The 26736-nt window shown below is 38.6% G+C and overlaps 1 protein-coding gene across 1 annotated transcript; it reads right to left on the bottom strand.

The window, feature by feature from the left end:
• Positions 1–10647: 10647 nt before the first annotated feature.
• LOC138877617 (uncharacterized) lies at positions 10648–14994 on the bottom strand. The gene is made up of 4 exons (XM_070157242.1): positions 14546–14994; positions 13121–13177; positions 12298–12439; positions 10648–10905 (listed from the first exon to the last, which is right to left on the bottom strand). Exons 1-4 carry the CDS (start codon positions 14992–14994, stop codon positions 10648–10650), a joined length of 906 nt encoding a protein of 301 aa, XP_070013343.1.
• Positions 14995–26736: the final 11742 nt, after the last annotated feature.

Genomic DNA, 26736 nt, shown 5'->3' with positions numbered 1-26736 from the left:
CACATCTAATGAATAGTCCACATTTGAGACTCACAGTCTCCAAATCATAAGAATACAAAAATCTCCATAGTAGATCCCAACTCGACTACTCAAGTGACTGACACATCCCTCATAAACAAGCATCCCACGAGAAATAATTCCATAATTCTTCCGTATCACATACCAAACTGAACATCAGTAGTCGAACAACTAGTCGACTACCATAGTACCAACCAAGCCTCCACAAGTCAAAACATAGTACGCCTTTCAAAAATATACGATTTTCTCAAGTTTTACCGAATAGTGGCAGCATTTTTCTAAACATCAGAAGCCGTCAACACTGTCTAGAACTCATGACCTTTCTGTCGCAACTGAACTACAAACTTGCACATGCAAATCTCAATCTCCTACGACACACCTCATATATCATGCCATCATATGAAAATATTAGAGCCCATTATCAACTTTAAATCACAAGCATGATACATACCCAATCAACCAGAAACCTTACACTTGATCCCATCTAGGAGAAAATCACAGTACGCAACATACTCCTCATGCCAGTAGAAATTATCCATCTCAAATAGTGGTAGAAATCATTGAAAACTCTTCGAAACCAATTAGCACAAGACCGAGCCATCAGAATCGAATCCATCTAACTCAACCAAGTCACGCAGGTTGCTCAATCTAAGAGTATTTCCACAAATATCGGTAAAATCACACCACACCAAGAGAACCAAAAGAACTGATCATTCCCATTACCATGTCGATCTAAACCACAACCAAGCTAACCTATTTCTCTGAGTTTCTTCTAAATTACCTTCAAGTTAAAACTTCTCCTTTCCATAACATGACCATTACCGAAAGCTTACCACAAGAGATCCTAGCACAAAACCATATCTTCTTAAGGCCCATATGTCGTTGTATACCTTCTTAAGCCCCCAATAGTACACAACCAAAATGACCACTCTAAGAGATCTTGTGCGAACCTGAAATTGTTTCCTTAATTTCTCTGATACTGAAATGTAGAACCTCTACTGATACATATATACCACAAATCTTAACACTTTCAATGAAAATCTCAGAACTTAGCCTTTTACAAATCCATAAATTTTCTCAAATGCCACATATGAATCTTGAACCCAGTAGAACCTCCTCAGGAGTCATCCACCCTAAAATCTCAAATGCACTGCCCAAAAAAGTTGACTAACATGTGCCCCATTAGCATACCAACATCCAAATAAGTAACCCACATCTCTAAGCAACCGAGTGAATCCCTACTCCATGCACACTACCTCCACCATGAATAGCAGCCTGAATCACTCTAAGATTTTCATATATCCATAAAGGGTAATACACTATGCATCTACAAATTTCCTTGCTCGAGTAATTCTTAGACCCAAATCTTCAAGTCATAGCTGATCCACAAACATACCTTAGGCCCAAACTAATATAGCACATAAGCATGCAACCTGATCGTCGATGGAAAACTCCCCCGCTTGGCTCGAGGCCATAGAACAGAACATCTGGCAACCCATAATATCTCTACTCCATTACTGCAAAAATTCCATACTGAAATTCAACTAAATCCCCTATAAGCTCACGTAGCACTAATCATGAAAATACCTTAAATCATTTGCTATATTGATATTCATCCTCGTGATAGTAAAGACAACTTACTCCGATCCAAACTCAAATTGCAACACCTGTAATCTACTAGTAGAAAGAAACTCTCCACATAGTCATCATAAGAATCATAAAACCTCAAAACATTTCGCAGGAGATAACCCACCTGCTTAGCCTCACATTGAAACTCTCTATGCCCCTTCCATGGCCACAACCACCACACAATCACTAAATATTCTCGACTCTGAACTTATCCCCAAAATATAAGAAAAAATTTTATTTCACAAATGACCAACTGAAAGATCCCTCAAAACGCTCAAAACTCGAGACTATACAACACATCAACAGAGAAATCAAGCACCCAATAGTCCTTTTCATATCCCAAGCAAAATCTTCTCATCATATCCCAACCATCTGAACACATCCCGATGTTGCATCATACTCATCATATAACCATCCAACCACTCACCGAGCCATAAATCCCACTCCTAGGTACAGTACCAGACATATAAGTCTAAAAGTGCAAGTTCTCACAACTGAAACCACCGAGCTCAAGCTACGGTCAAAACTCAGCCTCAAGTCATCTAGACTGGCCCCATCACTAATACATAGAAACATATCTCGCACCTACCTAAGGAATTACAAACCGTTGATGCATAACCGATACCGAGTGCTCACAAGACATACAAGTGAGTGTAAAGAATTCTAAGGGATACGTTTCAAGCTGAATCAATGTCACACGATAAGGAAAGAAAGATGAAAATTTTATCTTAGATGCCTTGTAGCCTCTCGAAGATAGATATGGACGTCATCATACCAATCATCAAGACTGTACTAGACACTTGTTCATGACTCGTAGAACCTATGAACCATGAGATCTGATACTAACTTGTCAGAACCCAAAATCAATCTAGTTGTGGTGGCACCTAACCCAACCCGCTAGGTAAGCCAATTATAAGTCAACACAACTCAAATGAGAATAATAAAAGTAAATGACTAAAATCACTGAATTTCTATACAAATTCCCAAGGATTGGTAATAAAAATCATGAGCTTCTAAGACGTAGAATTACAAAGCTACTACGAAATAAATACATCATCTGTTTGAAATATACATAAACAGATTTGCAAATCTAAAGCTACCAAGGACTAGTGACAGCTATAACCAGAACACATGTACATCTTTAATTCCAGCTCCCACTATACACAGCAATATCAGCTTCAAGATCTGCACGTAAGGTGTAGAAGTGTAGTATGAGTATAATCGACCCCATGTACTCAATAAGTAACAAACTTAACCTTAGGTTGAAAGCAGTGACGAGCTCGGAAGATAGCCAGAGTCCAACATCAATAGGCAATAACTATTCATAGCAGTATAGTGAAGATAGTAAAGGTATATAACTCAGAAGAAGTAATGCCCAGCTTGTTCACAGACACGGAAAAGTAGACATGATTTTCAAGTATAACAATCCTAGTCTAAATCTTACCACTGAAATCAATTAAACATGAGTTTATCAAAAGAATTGTGTTTTTCCCAATTTACAACATCAGATAGGACTTTTCATTTACCAATTAACATGATAAAAATGCATATCTATGCCTACTTGTCGAATATACATGTCAAGTAATCAAACATCATGTCATTGTCTATCATGAGGAAGGTACATATCTATGCTTACATATCAAATAATCAAATGTCATGTCACTTTCTACCATGAGGAAGGTACATCTCTATCCAACATGTTAAGAACTTTGTTTCACAGGGAACTCATTAAGTACACACATTCTTAGCACACTTCAGATGCCTATATCAAGTACCCTCCTTCATCACTATGGATCGATCACAATAATTACACTTTGCACTACACGGGTGCCTGACATAAGGTCCATCATTGAGCACGTGTATATAGCACTTTGCATGCACTTACTGTTGGCATGTCAGACTCCGGAGAGGCAGATTCTACCCTAGAGCTAATCATAATCACTTAGCCTAATAGTGGGGTCTAGTGAACGAGTAGCCTAAAATTAGTAAAACTTAGCCTAATGTGAGGTCTGGCATACGTGTCACTTCAATATTAATATAATCATTGCAGCGCGCAACCCGATCCAATTATCTATATCAATACGTCTTTATAGCCTACATTAGTCAACAATCTGCCGTTGAAGCCTCAATATGTAGACATCTCACAGAAACATAATCCAATTATATAACATAATATGTCTCATATACAGTTCAAAGTCATGTCACGTGCAAGGACACCAATAACATGTGAGTCAACATATCAAAAGTGCAGAGAGACTAAGCTGTAACATGTGAATGTAAATATCATTAATGAAAATCGTGACTACGACTATGGCAAATAACTCAATATGGCAAAAATAGCCCAATCATGTCTCAAACAATTGAACAGGTAGCCTAGGCATGAGTTTTGTAGAATGAATAATATCCCATGTGGTCAACAGATGGAGAAAATGTGATATCAAAGAAGCATGATAGCAAAACAAGGCATATAATAGCCAAAGAACTAATTGTATCATGTATACCTCGGTGCACGCGCACGCGCCTGCCGCCTAGCACGTGTTTCACCCGCAACCCATCTTAATTATCATAGTTCTCAAGGTTATTTACCCTGAAATTCAAGATTAGATATGTTACTTACCTCAAGTAATGCCAAATCAAATACTGAGCAAGACAACCGATAATCTAGAAATGCCATCGCATGCAAATCAACATCCGAACGGCTCGAAACTAACCAAAAGTAACTTAAGAACATCAAAAAATGTCATAGGAAGCAAACTCAAACGATAAAGATTGAATCTTTAATCAATTACTCAAAGTCAACCAAAAGGTCAAACTTAGGCCCACACCTGGAAACCTGACAAAACTCACAAATTCAGAGAATCCATTCGAATACGATTCTAACCATACTAATTCCACTCAAATTTGACTCTGTATCAATGTTCCAATATCAAATATTCAATTTAGAAAAGTTTAGACAAAAAAACCCCAATTTCTTTTTTAAATCATCAATCAAATGCCAAAATCGAAGATGCAATCATAGAATATAATCAAAACCGAGTAGAAAATACATACCCCCAATCCATGTGGAGAAAATCGCCTCCGAAATCGCCCAAATCCTAGCTCCATAGATCAAAATATGATAAAATGACCAAGACCTTTGAAATAGAGTATTTCATACACTGCTCCAGATGTACCTTTCGTGAACGCAGAAGAAGTCTCGCATTCGCGAAGCACAAACTTAGGCGACCACTATCATGCCCCGACCTTGGAGAGCGTGACCGGTGCTCAACCGAAATATCCCAATCAAGCAAGCCTACTTGATGCCTTCTACTAGACCTTACCAATTAATAAAGTCAAGATGCATACCATTCATTAGACAATGAGAGTATTTCACAAGCAACACCAATTTTATTACCATTAGTTAGTTCATTTACAATTCCAAAAATACATTACACATGCATAGTTTTAGAAGTGGAATCATGTGCTACAAGTACAACATTTCAAGTTTGACTTACCTAAATCAAAATACAACTCACACTAAGTTCATGGAGCCTCTAATGGATAAAAAAGAGTAATATCACGGTGTCGGTAACAAGGCCCCAGCTATACCTCAAAATAATATACATAAGGAACAAAAGATACAAAGCACCCGATATGAAATGGGGTTCACCAAGTCAGTTGAGAATAGGGTGTACTGCTATCACTTATCGATGTTGCCTATTGTGGAACCACCTACATCCATATGTAGAGCCCCAAAAAAAGGGACGTTAGTACTACTATGTAAGACTAAACACCCTCTCAATGAAATGAATAACAGTACAAGGAAAAAAAATATGGAATCAATGAGAGCCTCAAATAATATTAAAGCATTAAGTTAAGAGAAAGGTGATTTTTCAAGTTAATATCAATAATTTAAAGTTGGGAGATGTTTTGTACCGATACACCACCGTGCTATAGAGGCAGATCTCGGCATGATCGGCTAGGTCGTCTCACCTAATACATCCAATCACAATACTACCATGTGCGCGGCATGGCGTCCGATCTCGTCCCGATCGGCTAAGCCATCTCACCATAATGTCGTGTGGGTCGACATCACATTCTGCTAGCGATCATCTTATCCCAATTATGGGGAATAATCTAAACACATCAATCACATCCCAATTAAGGGGAATACGCTCAACACATTAGTACGGGGATTTACCCCTCAATCCCTCCTATATCAGTACGTGTAGTTTCGGGGTTAGATTGTTTCAACCTACCCTTCCTCGGTGACTGATGATGCTCCCAAAATATTTATTGTATAAAGGAGTTACAACTCATTTTATAATCTTTCACACATTATTTTCATTTATTGGCACTATTAGCCGCAAGTGTAATTTCGTTCTTGGCACATTGGCCGTATTTTATATTTCATACTCTTTCCTTTCACTTTCAAGAATCATCATAGATTATCAACAATAAGACCATTTGTAATCAAGGCCTTAAATACGTATATGAGCAATATGAGTCTTGAGCACATTGAGTTCTTCAAAAATTGGGCATAATAACTTGCAAGTGAAACATGAATTTAAATCATAACATTTTGATAAATTAGTCATACTTGAATACAGTCCCGAAGAAGAACATAATATGATAAGGGCATTTGGAATACAATTGAGTATATATATTTTGACACAAAGTTTAATTGGAACATTTGAATTAATTAGGAATGACTCGGAACAAGAGAAACAAGAACTAGGCCCAATAACACTTGAACTTACGAGAACATCATGGAATTCGACTCTACAAGAGAAGCTTAGCCAACATACCTCGCTTGAGCTTTCCTTAAACTACTACAACATTCCGAAATCCTAGCAACATCAATCTACTTAAAGACATAACAAAATTGAACAATAATTAGAAAGAGATTCATGGGTTCAGCTCACCTAGGCATTTCATTAAGCCCTAGGTGTGCAAATTAGACTACAAGGCCCTAGGATGGGAATCCTTCATCTTATAAATAATCCTCACGTCCATATTTTACCCAAATGAGTTAATAGTTCCCATAACACCATTTTTAGCACATGCATGCAAAATGACTAACTTTCGACCCCAGATTCATGCCTTTCATTGCCCATGTTCAGCCCAATTCCAAAGTTGAGAGCTCGAGAGTATAGCCTTACCTCTTAGAAGGAGACCTTGAGAGCTTTCCTTGTTGAATTCTAAGGCATGAGCAAGGGATGATTAGTAGGATGGAGGGAGCTTCTTAATCCCTCTCTAAAACACTGCTCCTCTCTCTAAAACAGCAACTGAAACCAGCCTAAATAACCCCAAATCGTTATATAAAAAATGGAGTCGGGTTATAAAATCACAAAATGGACCCTCCAAAATCAACTCTACGATCGCAGAGTACACCGCATAAAGGACCGCAAAATCATCCTCCAAAACTGGGCTGCTCAGGTTAGGTCTGCGACAGGTATATAGTCCGCAGACCGATTATGCAGCCGCAAAATGGACCGCGAAATCTCCCTTTGGAATTTTTCATGTTGAATCTGCGATGGAAATGCGGCCCGCAAAATGATTATGCGGTCGCATAATAGATCGAAAAATGACCTCCAAAATTGGCTTCGCTGCTATTGCATTATGCGAAATATCTACAGTCCGCGAAGTTGTTTTACGGTTGCATAATAGATTGCAATTATAACATGTCCTACAAAAATTATTCTTTCGACTCCCCAATGCTTTGTACAACTCAAAAAGTCTTGCCGCAAAGATTATCTACAACCTTCGAACATGTTAGCCTACCTTGGCACCACAAAATCCTGGGTTCTAGGTAAAATTTTATGGGTCCTTACAACCACAAAATTTCTCTATGTTCTCAGAATAGTCCTCGCGAACACGATGCATAACGGGACCAAACCTTCATGAATTCGTCAAAGACTCTGCGAACACGAATACAATTCCTCTAGCCCCCAGCTCTCCTATGAGAATGCATAACCCAAGGCGTGAACCCGAATAACAATTAGCTCAACCTTCGCGAATGCATACCATTTATCATGTCCGCGATGAACAAATCACCAGCAGAATAAAACACATGTCACGATCGCGAATAACACTAGAGGCAACATATAACAGTAGAAAACAAGTAATGCATGCAATGTCGAAATGTGCCGAAATTAATCTGAAACCCACCCGAGCCCCTCGGGAATCCTACGAACATACCAACAAGTTCAACAATATAATACGGACCTACTCGAGGCCTCAAATCACGTGTAATAATATCAAAACCACGAATCGTCCATCAAGATCAATCTCTTAAGCTCATAAACTTCAAACTTCGAACTAAACGTTTGATTCAAGCCTAATAAATAAAGAATGAACCCAAATTTTTCACACAAGTCCCAAATGACAAAACGAACATATTCCAACTTCCAAAACAATAATTCGAGCCGATAATATCAAAGTCAACTACCGGTTAAATCTATGAACTTTCCAAACCTTTACATTACCAACTTTCGTCGAATAGTTCCAAAACATTTAGAAATATCCAAATGAAATTCCGCGCATACGCCCAAGTCCAAAATTACCGTACGGCCCTACCGAAACCATAAAAATCCTTATCTGATGTCAAATACATAATATTCAAACTTGGTCAACTTTTCCAACTTCAAGCTTACTAGTTGTGAATCATTCTTCCAAATCAATCTCGAATCACCTGATAATCCTCAATCAATAATTTACGCAAGTCATAATACATCATATGAAGCTACAAAAGACTTCGAATAGCTGAGCAGAATGGAAATGATCAAAATAACTAGTCGGGTCATTACAAGAAGTTCTCGAAAATTTAAGGTTGCTGAGTCGACAAAACAATTCTAAAGGGAGCAAAGGGTTAATTGGACGCTTCATACAAGACAATATGAAAGCAATATGTGGGTGATTAGAAAATAAATTGGAGGACATACTTATATTATGGACACAACTAATAGTAATCACTTTACTCTGGATATTGATATGATATCCCATTTTTTAATTTCACACATTGAAAAGTATATACGGTACAAGGTGAGGTTGTGTATAACATCAGTACAACAGCAACAACAACAACAACAACATACCTAGTATTATCCCACACCGTGGGGTCTGGGGAGAGTATTGTGCACGCAAACCTTACCCCTACCTTGTGAGGATAGAGAGGTTGTTTCCAATAAACCCTCAGCTCAGGAAAGCATAAGCACCATACTAACGAAAATATAGACAAGAAGGGATAGTACCAAAAAGCCATACAAAATCAAAATAAAAACAATAAGATAGTAAGGTGATCAATAATGAAGGAAACAATGGTTAGTCATAATAATATACTACCAACAGAAAGTGAGATTGAGTGCCAATATTATTGTTATGAATGCTCTAGACTATCTACTCTACTACCCTTTCCTCAACCTCCATATCTTCCTATCAAGGTTTACGTCCTCGGTCAGCTGAAGCTGCACCATGTCCCACCTCTTCTTTGGCTCGCCTCGTGCTCCTCCTTCTCACATGACCAAACAACCTATGCCACACTTCCCGTATCTTGTCCTCAATAGGGGCCACACCCACCTTGTCATGAATAACCTCATTTATGATCCTATCTAACCTGGTGTGCCTGCACATCCCTCTCAACATCCTCATCTCTGCTACCTTCATCTTTTATACATGAACAATCTTGACTGGCCAACACTCAGCTCCATACAACATCGTTGGTCTAACCACTATTATATATAACTTACCCTTAAGTTTCGGTGGTACCTTCTTGTCACACAAAAACACCGGAAGAGTCTCCATTTCATCCATCCCGCCCCAATACGATGTGTGACATCTTTTTAATCTCCCCACCCCCTGTATAATAGACCCAAGGTATTTAAAACTCCCTCTTTTAGGGATGACTTGTGAGTCTAGCCTCACTTTCCCTTCCCCTCCTTGAGTCTAGCCACTAAACTTATACTCCAAGTTTTCTTTCTTGGTCTTGGTCAACTTGAAACCTTTAGATTCCAGGGTCTGCCTCCATACCTCTAATTGCACGTTCATACCTTTTTATGTCTCGTTAATTAATACGATATCATTGGCAAATAGCATCCACCACGACACCTTCCCTTGGATGTGGCGCGTCAGTACGTCTATCACCAGAGCAAACAAAAAAGGGGTGAGTGCCAAACCCTGTGCAACCCCATCATAATCAGAAAATTGTCCGAGTCCCCACCCACCGTCCTCACTCAGGTCTTTAGTCCATCATACATATCCTTAACCAACCTAACGTAGGCAACAAGTACACCTCTAACCTCCAAACATCTCCACAAAACCTCCCTCAGAACTTTATCGTACGTCTTTTCTAAGTCGATGAACACCATATGCAAGTCCTTCTTTCTCCCCCTATACTTCTCCATCAATCTCCTAACAAGGTGGATGACTTCTGTAGTCGAATGCCCCGGCATAAAGCCAAATTGGTTCTTAGATATAGATACACTCCTCCTTACCCGTAGCTCTACCACACTCTCCCAAACTTTCATAGTATGGCTAAGCAGCTTGATACCCCGATAGTTATTGCAATTTTGGATATCACCCTTGTTCATGTATACAGGAACCATCGTGCTCCACCTCCACTCTTCAGGCATCGTCTTCATTCTAAAATAATATTAAATAACCTAGTGAGCCACTCTAAGCCTGCCTTGCCTGCACTTTTCCAAAATTCCACCAGGATTTCATCCAGCCCGGTTGTTTTTCCCCTTCTCATCTTACGCATAGCCCCCTCAACTTCATCAACTCTAATCCACCTACAATACCCAAAGTCACAACGACTTTCGAAGAGTTCCAAATCACCCAGTACAATGCTCTTGTCACCCTCATCGTTCAAGAGACTATGGAAGTATGTCTGCCATCTCCGACGGATAAGCCCCTCATCCAACAAAACTCTACCTTCTTCATCCTTGATGCATTTCACTTGGTCCAAGCCATCATCTTCCTTTCTCACGCCTTGGCTAACCTGAACAAACTCTTATTTCCACCTCAGCCCTCGAGTTCCTCGTACAAACGACTAAAAGTTGCAGTTTTGGCCGCCGTAACTACTAGCTTTGCCTCTTTCTTAGACAACTTATAATGCTCCTTATTCTCCCTCTTCTCCTCCTTGTCTGCACTTTCCACTAGCTTCAGATATGCTGCTTTCTTGGTTTCCACTTTTCCTTGCACCTCTCCATTCCACCGCCAATCTTCCTTGTGACCACAAAGTAACCCTTTGAGACCCCTAATACCTCTCTTGCGGCTTCCCTAATGCACTTTGCAGTCGTGGTACACATAGCGCTTGTGTCCCCACTACTCCTCCAAGCCCCCATAGTCACCAGCTTGATGTCACTCCCTAACCTTGGGAAGCGTGATCGGTGCTCAAACGAGATACCCTGGTCAAGCAAGCTTGTTATATTTCCTTCTACCCAAACTCATCCATGAATAAAGAGGATATTTACTCCATTAATCAAACACTGCAAATATTTCATTAACAACTCCCATTTCAATTCTATTAGCAGCTTCATTCTCATAATTTCCAAAATATTTCATGATTATAGATATAATGAAAAAAACATGTTTGCCAAATACCAACATTTCTAGTTCAATTCCCAACATCAAACACCATCCACAACCTCTCTACGGAGCCTCTAAGTACAATAGAAGAGTAATATGGAAATGCCGGTAATAAGGCCCCAGCTATACCTCAAAACACAAAGTACATGAGGAATAAAAGATACATGACCCTGAAATGATGTGGGGACCACCAAGTTAGCGGGGAAGAGAGTGTACCGCTGTCATTGATCAATGCCGCCTGCTCTAGAACCACCTGCATCAATTAAAGATACAACACAACCCGACAAAAGGGACGTTAGTCCATCGAATAACACTAGTATGTATAGCTAAATGTCCTCTTTCAAAATAGAATGTCCATATAAAAAGGGATAACTATAGAACAACAAGTCACGATCAACAATATCCAAATGCCCAGTTAAAACATAACAACTTTCAAAATATAAAAATAATATATATTTTTGGTTGGGAGATCTTTAGTACCGATATACCACAGTTCACAATGCCAATATTCAAAATACCACTGTTGACAATGCCACCGTACTCTTGGCACAGAGTTTGATCATGACCCGATCGACTAGGCCATCTCATCTGAGACATCAACATCTATCACAATCTTGATCAAAATTTCAGTTATAATTTCCAGCACAATCACCACCATGTGTGCGGCATGACATCCAATCACGACCCGATCGGCTAGGCCGTCTCACCAGAATGTCGTGTAGATCGACATCAACTGCTTTTACCAATAATCCCATCCTAATTGAGGGGAATAATTTTATCACATCACTTTCATCCCAACTAAGGGAAATATTCACAATTCACTCCTACACCTGCAAGTGTAGTTTCGGGGTTAGGTTAATTAAACCTACCCTTCCTTGGTGACTATCGATATTCTCCAAAAACATTTTTGATTTGATTTAAACACAAAGGTAACATAAATATAAGTGTACTCACCTCAACATCATTCACATCGTATAAATCTTCATTAGTAGTTTCAATCACTCACAACCACAATATTTCCTTGGCTCTTTTGACCATTCACAAGATTCTTTATTCATGGCACGATGGATGTATTTCATGTACCACACTTTCACCTCTTTTATATTTTGAAGGATCACCATCAAACATCAACATATTGAATATTTCCAAATCATAAATCTCAAATTCATTAGTTATGGAAACTTTAAACACGTAAGGTTTCTTCCCAAAGAATGTGGCACGCTGACTAGCATTAGAAACACACATTAAAATCACAAACAAGCAATACACTATTTATTCTTGAAGTACTCTTTCCCAATAACAGTAATGTACAATTTCAACACCTGAGTAGGTAAGATCTTGAATCACATTGGATATATTTATAAAGCAAAGAATTAGTTAAAGCAACCACTTACGAGCATGGATTGAGTACAAGAGCTTTTAGGCAATTCTATTTTAGAAGTCATTTTAAAATAGTTGAGTTCGAGGCTCATTTCATAATCTTTGTCACATCCTCTCATTTCCTTGGCACCACTAGCCATAATTATAACATAAATTATTGGCACGTTGGCCACACACTATATCCCCAATTCACTTATTTCATTATCAAGCATCTTTATAGATTATCAACAATAAGACATTTTAAATCAAGACTTTAGATACACATATGAGCAATTAAAGGTCTTAAGCATATCAAGATTTTCTCACACAATTGGCATTATAACCTTCATTTAAAACACGGCTCAAAGCCATAGCATTTTAATACACATACCATACTTTAAACTTATATCTTTCGACATAAGGCTCGTTCGAGATAGTCGAGTGTATAAGGGATAACCCGGAATATAGGAATTTATAACTTGAGTCAACCATACACCTTAGGGAACATTATGGAATTCGATTCAAAAAGAGAAATTAGCCAACATACCTCGATTGAGATTTCATTGGAGTTGCTAAATGTTCCACTACCCTTGGAAACGTCAATCTATAGAAACATGGTCAAATTGGACCATCATTAGGAAGGGGTTCATCACATTCAGCTAACTTAGGCATTTTATCAAACATTGAGTGTGCACATTTCTCTACAACCTTTATTGATGATATCTCCTTATTCAATACCCACTCTTTGCTCCACCAATTCATATTACAACCGGCCTTTAATAGTTTATGACCTCCAACAACGTATTCATGCCATATCATCCATCCCCAACCAACCAATTCATTAAACAAATCACTTTTCATTCTCTACAAATTCTAAAAATTCCAATCGGTGAAACTATGGCTTACAATAATCATGCAATAAGTTCTAGCTCTAAATTTCTACTCATATATTCATTATTAAGTCATTCATGCAAGTCCAAGGAGATGGAATTACCTTTGGGAGTGAATCTTGTAAAAGTCCTCACTTGAGCTCTTGGGAAGATTCCTTGAAAATCTAATGATTCCATGGTGGATTTGATTAGTTGTAGGGTGGAATTGATGGAATGAAACACCAAACTAGTAGGGATTACTCACCTTGAATATGGGAGGGGGTCTTGAGATAGTGGAGAGGAGCTCCAAGAATCGTCCAAGAGGAGTGGGGGAGGTGAGGTATCGAAATGTTCTATATAAAGGCTTCAGGCTTGGCTTGTGCATCCTCGTGCGTCGCACAGACATGAATGATCTCTCGTTCAAGTTTGTGTGCTAGGGAAATATGTTGCTATTTTTTTAAATTGTTGGGGGTCATGGCTCGTTCAAACCCACGCGGCACACGAGTTCAGACGAGCTCCCCAGTAGCATCCTTTCTATATTTCATGTTTTCCAACTTACTCTCTTTCGATACCTTGCTACGATGTATACCCCCAATTCACTTCCAAATCTTTATATAAGTATGAAACCATGATTACACAATGTTAACCTCATCCATAGCCATCTAGGGTACACAAGCGGAAAGTAGAGATCTCGAGGCGCGATTTAAGGCTTTAAACACTTATCAAGACTTTCTTCATTCTGTGTACCTTAATTTAGTAATTTGATCATAATTTCTTGTATATCCAAATGACAAATGGTCTGATGAGTTTGAAACTAGACTCGAAGGGCTATGCTTTAGGGACAAAATTCATTGAAAATATAATTTTTCTATGAGAGTAATTCCCGCTTAAAGTAAAGTGTTGTGCAAATTGAGACATTCTTTCCACTAAATGTATCCAACTTGTTCCACACAAATTCTTCCCACTCACAAACCTCCTTAATATTCTCCAATATACCTTAAGCATACCACAGGTCTCCTTTAATACTCGAAAACATTATTCCCAAATTAGCTAGCGCACTTTAAAATCTTAAATCATTAGGAAATTTTAACGGGGCCTTTAACTTGACCCCCAAGTCCTGCACTTTAGCTTCCGTCAAGGCTGCCCACTTAATACTATGTTGTCTATACATCTCCCTCTTCCTCCTTTTCCTCATGATCTCAAGGTTCATGACTAGAAGCCTATGAAGAGGCAAGAGGTTCTCACTTGGGATGACCTTGCAATCCGTGCAAAGGCCTTTACCAAACTTCCTGCAAAGTAAATAATCAATCTGAATGTCGGCCACCGAACTACAAAAGGTTACAAAGTGCTCCCTCTTCTTCGGGAAACTCGAGCTTTCTATCACCAAATCAAATGCTCTAGCAAAGTCCAGCAAAGACGTTCCTCCTTCGTTTCTATCTCCAAAACTAAAGCCACCATGCACATCATCATACCCCCTAGACGTCGCTCCAATATGGCCGTTGAAATCTCCTCCTATGAAAATCTTCTCAGTATGCGGGATACCACGCACCATCTCATCCAAATCCTCCCAGAAACGCCTCCTGACTTCCTCATCCAAGCCGGCTTGGGGTGTGTACGCACTGATATGTTCAAAGTAAAACCTCCAACAACTAGCTTAATAGTCATCAGTGCAGCAGATTTATGGAAATATTATTATCAAAAAAGGCATTCTTTGAAAATTAACGTGTGTTCTAGGTAGTATTTAGTAACTAGGACACGTCACACATTGATGATTTTTTACATTGTCAACCAGTCATCTCCATAGACAACACACATGTCTATGGGAAGTACAACTTAAAATTGTTGATTGCAGTTAGAGTAGATATAAACAGTCAAAGCCTTGCATAATTCGACACAAAAAAGTAAACTTTGCACAATGCTTGAACAAAAAGTAGATTTATTTATCAAACGTGCTCGCAAAACAACTAAAAAAATACAAAAAGAAAATAACAAAAGAAAAGAAAGCAAAAAGCTAAGCTATATTGCCCCTAGAACTATGTGGAAGAGAAGCATCTGCGCCCCTATTAGAAGTAGGCGGATATGATTTTGACTCGGGATATTGGCCTTCATCATTATCCCCTTCAAGTTCCTCCTCAGTGCCCGAGAACTCAGAATCAGAACCAAAAGAGTCAGTTGAATCAGGCTGAGCTGGGAGGTGTCTTCGAGCAATTGACTCCAACTCCCGGGCCTTGGCGATTTTGGCATCAATATCAATGACGCCCGCTTTGTCATCTTCCAAGGTTTTTATCCTTATTCTATACATAGAATGTGTTTTATCAATAATGAGAGAATCCGCTCGGTGCTGGAGTTCTGGTTTAAGCCGATCAATCTCGCTCGAAAGGCCATCCCGTTCAGATCTAGCGGTGCTAAGGCTAAGATCAAGATCACAGATAGTGTCTATATGAACGTTATTGTACTCCATGATCCTATTATACTTATCCTCCATCTGGACATGCTTCTACTTAGTAGTAGCAACCTCTTCAGCTTTTGAGTTCAAGGCTGCCTCCAAGTTATTCAATCTCTCAATTATGGAGGCATATTCACACTTAGCAACAGCGAGCAAAACATTCTGGATGCAGACCATTTAGCATTGGCTTCTTGAAATTGTACATTTAACTGAGATGCTTCTTGGCTGAGGGCCATCACTTCATGCTCGCTCTGCTGTAACCACGACTTTAACTCACCGGCTTGAGTAGCTTTTTCTTCCAACACTAGGAGGTGAGCAGCAATTTGGTCTCTCTCGGCCAACAGTTGATTCCGCTTAGACTAAAGATTTCTATATTGAGGATCAACTTTTGAAGGTCCTCGAAAGCAAGGAAGTTGGCCTGCGAAGCAAATCACAAGTTAGAAACACTATCATAACAAGTCAAAGGGAAACAAAACATAAAAAAGAACAAGTACAATACCGTTGTTGCATTGTGCATGGCGTTATTTATCATACACTCTCCCATAAGAGAGTGTATTTTCTTCTTATCTTTCTATGAAGCTAGCAACTTTATGTAATTGGAAAGTTTCACAGGTAGGGACAGCAGGTTACACTCAGTAGATATTGAGAGAGAGACTCTCCTCCTCATTTGGGGATCTGCGGAAGGGGGCGAATAGTTGTGCCCCAAATTCCTATGATCTGGGGACTTGGGAGGAGGGACATCATCCTCTCGGGTGTCTGCAAACAGTGGGGATGATGTAACATTACTGGTGATAAAGGTATGGCCGGTGTGGAAGGAGATGAAGTGGATGGTGTTATGGGTAGAGAAGCAGCTGCGGCAAAGGCAGTGGTGGTTGTTGGTTGCTTACCAACTAAAGATGGAAGAGGCCTAGTACTCAGCCTCATAGTACCAAGAGCAGCAACTCGGACCAGAAAGGGAGAATTGGCATTCTCCACTAAGTCAAACTCTCCCCAGAGCGCTTGGGCATTGTCCCCGTTTGGGGTTATAAGTTTTTCAGATTGATCATTGTGTTGACCTGATGAAGGTTGTTGTCTCATTTGTAGGTAAGCCCCTTCATCAATGGCTTCCTTATCATCATCAATTACCATAATGATTATGGCTAGATCAAGCGCAGCTTTCTTCACCTTTTTATTCTTATCCTCGGCCGAGGAAGATCGTTGCCTTTTTGGGTTGCTTGTTCTCCTGCCGGGGACTCCGAGAAGAAGTACTTGCACCAGAAGCAGATCCGATGATGCATGTTCGGGTGAAAGCCTCCTCCAGCAACCTCGGTGCCTCTGCAGGAACAGCTAAAACATCCTCCACAGGGATGGTAATAGAGCTTTGCGGGAGACTTGACTTCAACGAAAAAAAGGTTAACCAATTTTCTTATGCACAAAAATGAGATGAGGACAAAATCAGTTTCACGAGTCAACTTACCATGGTTTTTGGCCTTCCACCCATATTTGGGAGCTAGTACTATCCACCATCGAGTCTCAGGCATGGTAATATCCATAATCTTTTGAACCCACTGGTCCAAGCCTTCAACCTTTGGTGGTGTCCAGTGAGTTGCTGAAATAATGAAAAGACAAGGATCAGCAACGATATGAAATAACCTTTTTTCAGAAATAAAGACAGACTTTGAACTTATGTGTACGAGTCCAAGACTTAGGGAAAGATGGAGTTTTGGTCGGGATGATATCCCTAGTGCGACAAACTGCTTCATCCATCCACAGTCGTTGTCATCATCCATGCTTGTAAAAAAAGCATAGTGGCTACGTTTACTGAAATTTATTACTCCCCCACGAAAATCCTGGGGGAGTAAAGATTTATCATACGAGCTAAGGTGAGTTCCTCCTTCGTCTCCTGGCACAGTCGTCGTAAATAGGCCACCGTTCACCATACAGAAGTGCCCACCTGTGCCAAGGAAACCTAGTATTTGTGGCACAATTCCAAAATCACGTGGTCAATTCCCCCACTCCAAAAGAAAACGCACCAAGTAAATTGGTACGTATAAACGTACATGAAACCCTTCTTGGAAAAGGTTACTCGCTCCACCAATTCAGGAGCAATAATGTTCTGATCATGGAAATTACTATCCTCCTTCATAGCAGGAATGCTGGAATGGCGTATGGAAGAAGGGTATATGCCAATAGCCCAAGTGCGAGAACTTAAAGAAGGAAACTACTCTTCGAAGTCCTTGGCTGTGTTGAGTCTTTTGGGGATGATGGTGCTCACCATAGGGGGTGAGTATCAACGTTGATTTCTTTATCTTTGTTCTGCTTTGAACCCCCACCGAAGAGAAAACTAGAATTTTTGGAAGAGTTAGTGAAAGAAGCCATGATTAACAAAAGGTGTTAAGAGTTATTTGAAGAAGATTAAAGAAGAGTGAAAGCAGGAAAGAGTTGAATGCAAAGAAGTTGAGAGAATTTGTAAAACTGTTAAGTGTAAAATAAGAAGTATAAGGCGTATAAGTAAAGTAATAGGCAGCTAAAATTGAGGCCATGATTACCTCGAGAACCGGCCAAAATATTTCTAAATCATAGAGTAATACGTGTTCGGGGTATTAAATGCGGAGAGACGTGCATCTAATCAAGTGTCAGAAACTTTTCAGAAGGCTTCAGAAAATTTCCCACCAAGAAAAGAATCTTCACCAACTTTCCGGTGGCACATAGCAGAGGGACTATCTGTATAGGGTAAAATCAGTTCACATTAAATACTTGAATGATAGAGTGACACGTGGAACTGGGGACAGACGGAAGACGAAGCGTGTGAAAGCCAAGACCGAGGAAGACAGCTTCGGTTGGCATCGGGTAGACCCCAAAGGGGATATTATCAATGGGGACAAAAAAATATTTGCCACCAGATGACAATCAATGGAAAATATTCTTCAACATTAAATAAACATCCATTACGGAGGATTTCGGCATTCATAACTTGTCGTTGCATATTCATCAATGACCTTCATTATTGTCATTTAAGAGGAGTTTGATCCTAGGATCTTGTTCCAAGGATAAACTATAAATAGTGACTTCAACAGCCATTGTAAGAAATAAAATTTCTGATAAACTTATGCTACACATTATTACAAGCTAAATAATACTTTATTTTCTTTCTCACGGTATTCTTATAGCTGTCTTCGGAAGCCTTGCCTCGAAACCAAGCTCTCTGCTATTTTATCTCGATTTCAACGCTAAGTCTTGCATTTTATTTAATTATTTATCATTTTTGGATCAAGTCGATTCGCTTGTCTATAAACCACGCTATAAATTCAACTGTATCATTTTACGGCTAAACAATTTCCTCGTTCTGCAAATATAAGTGACGACGCATCAATCTTGTTTACCAAGATCAACAAGCTCTGTCCAATTCATGTGCAACAAAGGTACCACATACCAAAAGAAATCAAGAGTAAGAATTACTTAAAAAGAAAATCTCGAAGCAGCTATTTCACAGTGCAAATTATTGGCTGCAGTATGTTTTCGCAACAATTCATTAGTTTGGAAAAGATTGACTTATCAGCATACTGAAGATGCACTCTGTTTTGAAAATTCCCCAAGTTTTAGTTTGTTATGTTTTACTTTAGACCTAAAAAGGATTGCAACACCTCCTTCAGTCCCTCCTTTCTGTGACAGTTTAGTATCAATAAATCAAGTTTTCTTTAGTGAAAAAAAATCATCTGTTCATAGCTTGAATAAGCAAATTCATCCAATATGTCATCGCTACATAAATTATAATACCACTCTAGATGAGTAAATCAATTTTCACATAACTTATGCATGAAATGTTATATGCCAAATAACAGATTAAAATATTTAATATATTTGGCATTAGAATTTAGAACAACTAATTGCAATCTGAATCGAAAATTTTTGTATCTCGTAGAGAAGTCTTATATTGCTTAGTTAATTTATAAAGTCTAGTTTAAAAGAAACATGCTGTCGATATATAGGTCCTTGCTATTTCAATCCATCTTTTTGTAATTGTGGATGTGCTAAACCCTTCCCATGCTAGGCCTTTTTGAAGTATATCTAGTTTGAAATTAACAAATGATATGGTGAGTCACGAATATACGAACCCTAAGTCATCTCATTTATATTTGAATATACTCCTGCTTTTAAGAAGATTCATTCTTCTTGGTTAATTAGGCCCTAAGAGACTTGTTATCCCACCGTACCTTCATTCGATTTACCACGAATATAATCCTTAATGAGAATGATATATACGTATCAATGAGATCGTAATTTTACGAGTTGGGTGAATGTCATTTACGCCTAACATTCACTTTGAGGCTATATCAAGGTTTGTGTTGATTCGCCAACCCTATAAACCTGAAATAGGATTGCAATTAGTTTGAAGTGAATGTTAGGCGTAGCAATGTTGATTGTTTGTTAGGTAAAAATACGGAAACCAGAATAATCTTTAGTCCAATTCACATATATTAAAGTTGACGTTCAATATGGAACATAATGGTGATTGCTACGACCTTCAGTTAAATGGTCTATTAACGATGTATATCAAAGGGCTTTGATACGACGACCTTCAATATATCAATAGATGACATTGGACTAAGTGACTCATTGATATACAACCTTCATCCATATTGAAGGCCGTAATCCTCATTGATACAAAAGGTCTAGTAGAGCAACTCCTAGACAACAAATCTATGTTAAAAACAGGTGGTCGTAATCCTCATTGATACCTGTATAGTTGAGTCACCATACAGGCCCCGAGATGACCTGTCTATTTTCCTGTTCAAATAGACATGTGGTTTCTAGTTATGTGGAATATACCATAACTGGCAATACAAACTAGAAAGTTTGTGGATAGATAAATTGATATGGATCAGGTTTGAGACTATGAATCACCTAGTTAACAGATTGGGTGTAACGATTCGACCGGTTGTTTTGAGTTTTAGTACTTCGCTCCGCAGGTTGAGACCTTGAGTAGCTTTACTTTAGGCCTTATGACTTGCGTGTGTAGTTGGTTTTGATTTTCAAGAAGTTCGGAGTTAATTTGGACGAATAATTCTCAATTCGGAAGCTTTAAGTTGGAAGAGTTGATCTAGGTATTGTTTTTGAATGAACGGCCTCGGAATCAGAATTTGAAGGTTCCTACAGTTTGTAAGGTGATTTTGGACTTGGGCCTATACTCGGGTTGAGTATCGAATGGTCCGGGAACGATTAGGCGCTTATTGTCAAAAGTTTGAATTTTAAAAGTTTTTGAATTTCAAGTTTGACTTGGAGTGGACTGGGGGATTTGCAGTCGCACCCTATATTTGTGCTACTTTTAACCTGTACCCTATTTTTAAAATTATTGATTTGGTAGCTAGTTGCCAAAAATTCGTAATAATATGACACTTATACCCCTGATAAATCGCGTGATATGCAATCTCATTCATGAAAAAAGATCTCCTCATCTCCTCTCAGCCGCTTTATCAAAAACCAGAAACTTCATGCTAATGTAGCATGAAGTTGTTTCATGTTGAAGCTAAAACTTCATGCTAATATAGCATGAAGTTGTTTTATATTGAAGATAAAAATTCATGCTAATACATGCTGAAGTTATTTATCCTGCAGTCTACAGTTTTGTCATGAGTGTTGAAGTTATTTAGTTCATTTGCTAAAACTTCAGTTTAAACATACTGAACTTATTTAGTTCATATATGAAAACTTCAGACTAAACATGCTTAAGTTTTTGTCTTGCAGTATGTAATTTTCTAATGAATTTTTGCTAATGCATGTTGAAGTTATTTAGTTCATTTGCTAAACTTCAGTTTAAACATGCTAAAGTTATTTAGTTCATTTGCGAAAACTTCAGACTAAAGATACTTAAGACTTTGTCTTGCAGTATGTAATTTTCTACTGAGTTTTTGCTAGTGCATGTTGAAGTTATTTAGTTCATTTGCTAAAACTTCAGACTAAACATGCTTATGTTATTTAGTTCATTATGCTTAAGTTATTTAGTTTATTATGCTTATGTTATTTAGTTCATTTGCTAAAACTTCATGCAAAAATATGCTGAAATTTTATCTTGCAGTCTACAGTTTTGTCAATAGTCCTAAAGGGCAAAATCATCTTTTTAAAATGCTTTTAACAAAAAAATGGGTACGGATGCAAACAGAAAAAATAAAACGGGTATAAGTTAAAAGGGAGCGACCAAATAGGGATCCCCATGTAATTTTTACGAGTGGACTTTGGTGTTATCAGATTCCAGGTGGCCTTCCTGGACCTTGGATAGGTTTATTTAGTTGAATGGTCCCTATATAGCTACTAGCTATGCCTATGTTCGGGTAGTTTAAGTTTACATCATGCCTTGTTGATACCGTTGTTGATTTACATTTATTGTTTGCCTTTAGAAGAAGCAAGATTGAGGTTGAGTAAAAATTGTCTTGAAAGAATTGAAATTTGCAAAATTTAAGATTTAAAATTTTCATTCGAACTTCATAATTTCGAAATATATTGAGGAATATTATAATAACTTAAGAAATCTATGTGTAATCGAGTTGCAATTATATTTCACGAGCGGGGTAAATCTCCACTACTCTTTTGGGATCGGGTTGTTTGCCTCGGCAGGATTTATGTACCATACTCTCATGGGAGTTGGCTGTTAGCCTTGACAGTTTAATAGATACATCAATGGTTCGTGTCGTTCGACCCTCAGTAGTGGTTTACTTTTATGTTGGATCGAGTCGCACGCCTCGGCAAGAAGCCAGTGTATCTGTGGGTTTTTCACTGATTTGAATTAATCCACTATATATATATATCTACTTCGGTTAAGGAGGGAATTTACTAGTTGAGAGCTTGAGTTAATTGTAAAGAAGGGAATTGTACCACGTATTTTATACTTGTTTATTTCATTTATTTAATATGCTTCATATTTATTTACCTTTTTACTGTACCTAATATTATTGGACCACTACTAAGTGTCGAAGTAGATCCCTCGTCACTACTTCTTCGAGGTTAGACTGGATACTTACTGGGTACGGGTTGTTTTCATACTCATACTACACTTGCTGTACATTTTGTTGTACATGCACATGTATGTCTAGTGGCCTTGTGAGCGCAGCAACGTGGTTGATACGGTGAGTTAGGTGAGCTGCATCTTATGTGACGATCTGCAGCCAGCAAAGTCTCCTTCAAAGTATTTGTATTTTCATTTCTGTCCAAATTTGTGTTCCGGATAGTTATTGTATGTTATATTATTCCCTAGTAAATGCTCATGTACTTGTGACACCGGGTTTTGGGATGATTATGGGATATTCAATATTGAAATTGTTAAAAACATTATTATTTACTCTATAAAGTTCATTTTACTAGTTAAATTGAAGGAATTATGATTTCAAAAATATTAAAATGAGAATTTAATTAACTATTTAGTGTTGGCTTGCTTGATAGTGGTGTCCGACGCCATCACAACCTTTAACGGATTTTGGGTCGTGACAACATGGTATTAGAGTACTAGGTTCCCTTAGGTATCACGAGTCATGAGCGAGTCTAGTAGAGTCTTACGGATCGGTACGGAGACGTCTATACTTATCTTCAAGAGGCTACAGGGCTATTAAGAGCACTTCCCTTCTTGACTCCTCATCATGCGATTTGATTCCTTTGAGGCTTATGCCTTTGTTTCTTTCCTATTTAATCTTATTCGACGTGAAGCGCTTGTTATAAATCAGGAATTGAGGAATTGTAATGGTACTACAGATATGATGCAGGATGTTTCTCCCTGCATATTTGACTGGGCTATTGTCGTCGCCTTGCTGAAGGTCGTTCTATCGTTTCAGTTCAGTATTAGTATTACCTAAAGTTTTGAGATTTGGTATTGATTATTATGACGCTTTGTGTGTTGCTATCGCACAGTGTGGCGTAATGGTAGGATGCTTGTCTATGCGTCGAAACAGTGAATGACTTGGAAGGATGTTTACTCAGTGCAAGATTTAGAGATTTAGTATTTTATCTTTGGCGGAGGAAAGTGAACTGGACTATGAGTGTTCAGGTTGGATTGATGGAGTAATGACACTTGGTAATTTTGAGTGTGATGGAATCTTTATCTGTGATGTGGTGTCGTCGTCCTTTAATGAATATAAAGTGTTAAGTTCGCTGGTGTTATTGTTTTCTTCAATTCGCTTTCGGAACAGAGTATTGTGAATGGTGCCGAGAAAGTGGCTGTCAAAGATCGCAGTGTGCGGTGGTTCAGGATCGAATCAGCATTCCTAATGTTGATGGCTCGAGAAATATGATTTTCGGAAAGGTTTAAAGTTGGTAGAGATCTATTGGTTCAAGTGCTATAGAGATAGATTTTGATTTAAGGCAACAACTGGGCAGCGAAGGATGAGGAAGGACATGTGGGGTGTGCCCTGCAGTGGTTAAGTTTCTCGAAGGCTAGGTGGGAGAAGCAGAAGTCGAGTAGTTTCTTAAAGGAGAGGAGTTGACCAAAGTGGGAGAGTGACAGAGTAGCATATAGGTTTTGTGGTAGGATGACTACACGCCTAGAGAAAAGTTTAGAGTGATTTGGGATTGATGGTGGACACTGATTGGGTCTACGGAATTAATTTGGAATACTGGCTATTATATGGCAGGAGATTTGGGTACGACAGAAAAGAGTAGCATCATATGAGGAAGGATACAACGTGACTTGGGATCGGAATGTATTGCTGCACTTTTAGTTGATGTCCATGAGAAGTGAACGGACTTGCACAGCTGAGGAATGAGCTCGGGCTCAGGATGGTGTTACAACCCATATCCACATGTGTTAGTTCATGCCATATATTAGTTAACATAAATCCAAGAAGGAATTATCTTTGAGATGATAAGAAGTCAATCCTATTGGTCTTAAGTGATACAAGAGTGTATAAGGGTGATTAACCAGTATTAGAAGTTAAACGAATCAAGGATGTTGTAACTCGTATTTTCAGGTAATCTAGCGGTTCTTAATACACTCAAGAGGTCATTTATTAAGGTATTTTAATCATATAATATCCGTATCATAAGTCTTGAAGTCAAACGAGTTATGAAACAAAAGTCGACAAAAGTTGTCGCAACTTAGGTTCATAATTTTACATAAATATTAGGTCAAATGTTTCTAATCTTTTCTCATAATTTACAAGTAATTACGGGGTGATATACCAACCAAATTAAAGATCTATGAGTCTAGTTTCCAACGCATTAAACCGTTCATCGATACGATCTCGGAGTAGAGAGATATTCGCATTTTCGCGAGACTGCGCCAAGCACCTCTCTATGGGGCCCACTAAGGCGGTTTAAGATATTTGGACCTATATAGGATGCCTCCAACCCGTTTTAAGTCATTTCTTCTCACTATTTTCAGACCTTAGAACCCTAGGAACATCCTCTCAAGGTTCTCTCAAGATTCAAGACCCAAAAAAGGGCAAACAACACAAATCAAGTGTCGGGAATTCCGTGGCGCTAGTAAGTCTCTTGTTCTTCTTGTTGTTGCTCATTTTTGTGTCGTTCCAGCTCGTGTGGGAGGTTGTTTTAAAGGGTTTATGTTCTGTAAATACTCCCTCATGTTCTTAATATCAATCCTAGGTGATTTCAAGCCTTCTAAAGTGATTCTAGTGCCGAAAAACACTAATTGATCGCTAGTTTCGCTTTTTTGTTGTTGTGGCAGCATTGGAGGGATATTTCATGGAAATTTAAGGTAAATTTGGAGTTGTTCTTTCTGTATAAAGGTAAGGAACCTCTTACTCTATATGTATTTAAGATTATCCAAGTTGCAGCTAAGCCATTGAAGCTAGAACTTGTGAAATATATATCGAAAGGCTTGGAAGTAATGTTATTGTTTTGTGGACTGTTTTGCGTTGTTGTTGGGCTGCGTATTTTACTACTATCTTGTGGAGTTTTGGAGGAGGAAGGGTGTGGAGAAACACCATATATATGTAGGGTTATGGGCTGATAGTTATTCGTAACATTTCCAGGTTGTTTGACACGACTACGGTGGTCGTCGTATGTATGGAGTGATTAGGCTGTGTGTGGACTATTTTGGGAGGCTCAATATGTTTATTATTGATGTTGTTTGGGCTGTTTGGTGACTGTTTTGAATGGTGTGAGGTCATATATATAGGGGAGGTGCTGTCCGTTTCATCGTAAAATAGGTTGTGGTCGATACATAATAGTTATGACGCTTAAATGATAACGATAGTATCGTTTCTCTTATTGTAGACTAAGGAGTTTTGACAATTGCATAGCTTGAGATTGGGGCAGTATATACAAGGTATGTGAGGCTATCCCTTTTCTTCTTTTGCACGACTCCGATTGTACATAATGTAATGAACGAGCTTCCAAGATACTCTACTCTTACAAGCTAGCAGTACTTACATTGTTTTCTCTCTTATGGAACGATTGATGTTAATGTTGCTTCTCTTAGTCTTATGTTATCAATGTTGTTGGTACTTCTTGATTCTTATAAGGTTCATAGTGAAGAGTTAGTCCTAATAACGTGTACAGAGGATACCGACCTTACGTCACTCCGAAAGGTTTAGAATGTGATTCCATGAGTCGAGCATGCATTATATATATGTATCTATTTTACTCTACCGAGCCACGCTATAGTTGGCCGGGTACGGCACCTATTGTGCAACCACTGATCAGTTGGGTTTTACCGAGCTCCACGTGGCCGGGTACGATTCTACCGAGCCTATTATGGCCGGGTACGATATGATGATGATGATGCCCATAGAGGCGAATGCTTTAAAGGTTTATGTATTTATACATATGTATCATGCATTTCATGTAAGTAGCCCTCAGAGGTACTAAGATGTTACAGGTTGTATATTCTCTATCCTTGCTTACATTACTGATCGTATTTATGGT

Source organism: Nicotiana sylvestris, chromosome 9, assembly GCF_000393655.2.
Source record: "Nicotiana sylvestris chromosome 9, ASM39365v2, whole genome shotgun sequence".
NCBI classification, from domain to species: domain Eukaryota; kingdom Viridiplantae; phylum Streptophyta; class Magnoliopsida; order Solanales; family Solanaceae; genus Nicotiana; species Nicotiana sylvestris.
Note: the sequence above shows the minus strand (reverse complement) of the source record. Positions and strands in the feature narration are given on the sequence as shown.

Excerpts from the sequence above, each read along its gene's own strand:
- LOC138877617 (XM_070157242.1), bottom strand. The coding sequence starts at position 14,994 with ATGGTGCGTGGTATCCCGCATACTGAGAAGATTTTCATAGGAGGAGAT. Across the intron at positions 13,178-14,545 it reads GTGCAGGACTTGGGGGTCAA|ATTGACGTTTCCAAGGGTAG; the intron begins GTTAAAGGCCCC and ends ATGTTTCTATAG. Across the intron at positions 10,906-12,297 it reads ATAAAAGAGGTGAAAGTGTG|GGAAGCCGCAAGAGAGGTAT; the intron begins GTACATGAAATA and ends AAAGTGCATTAG.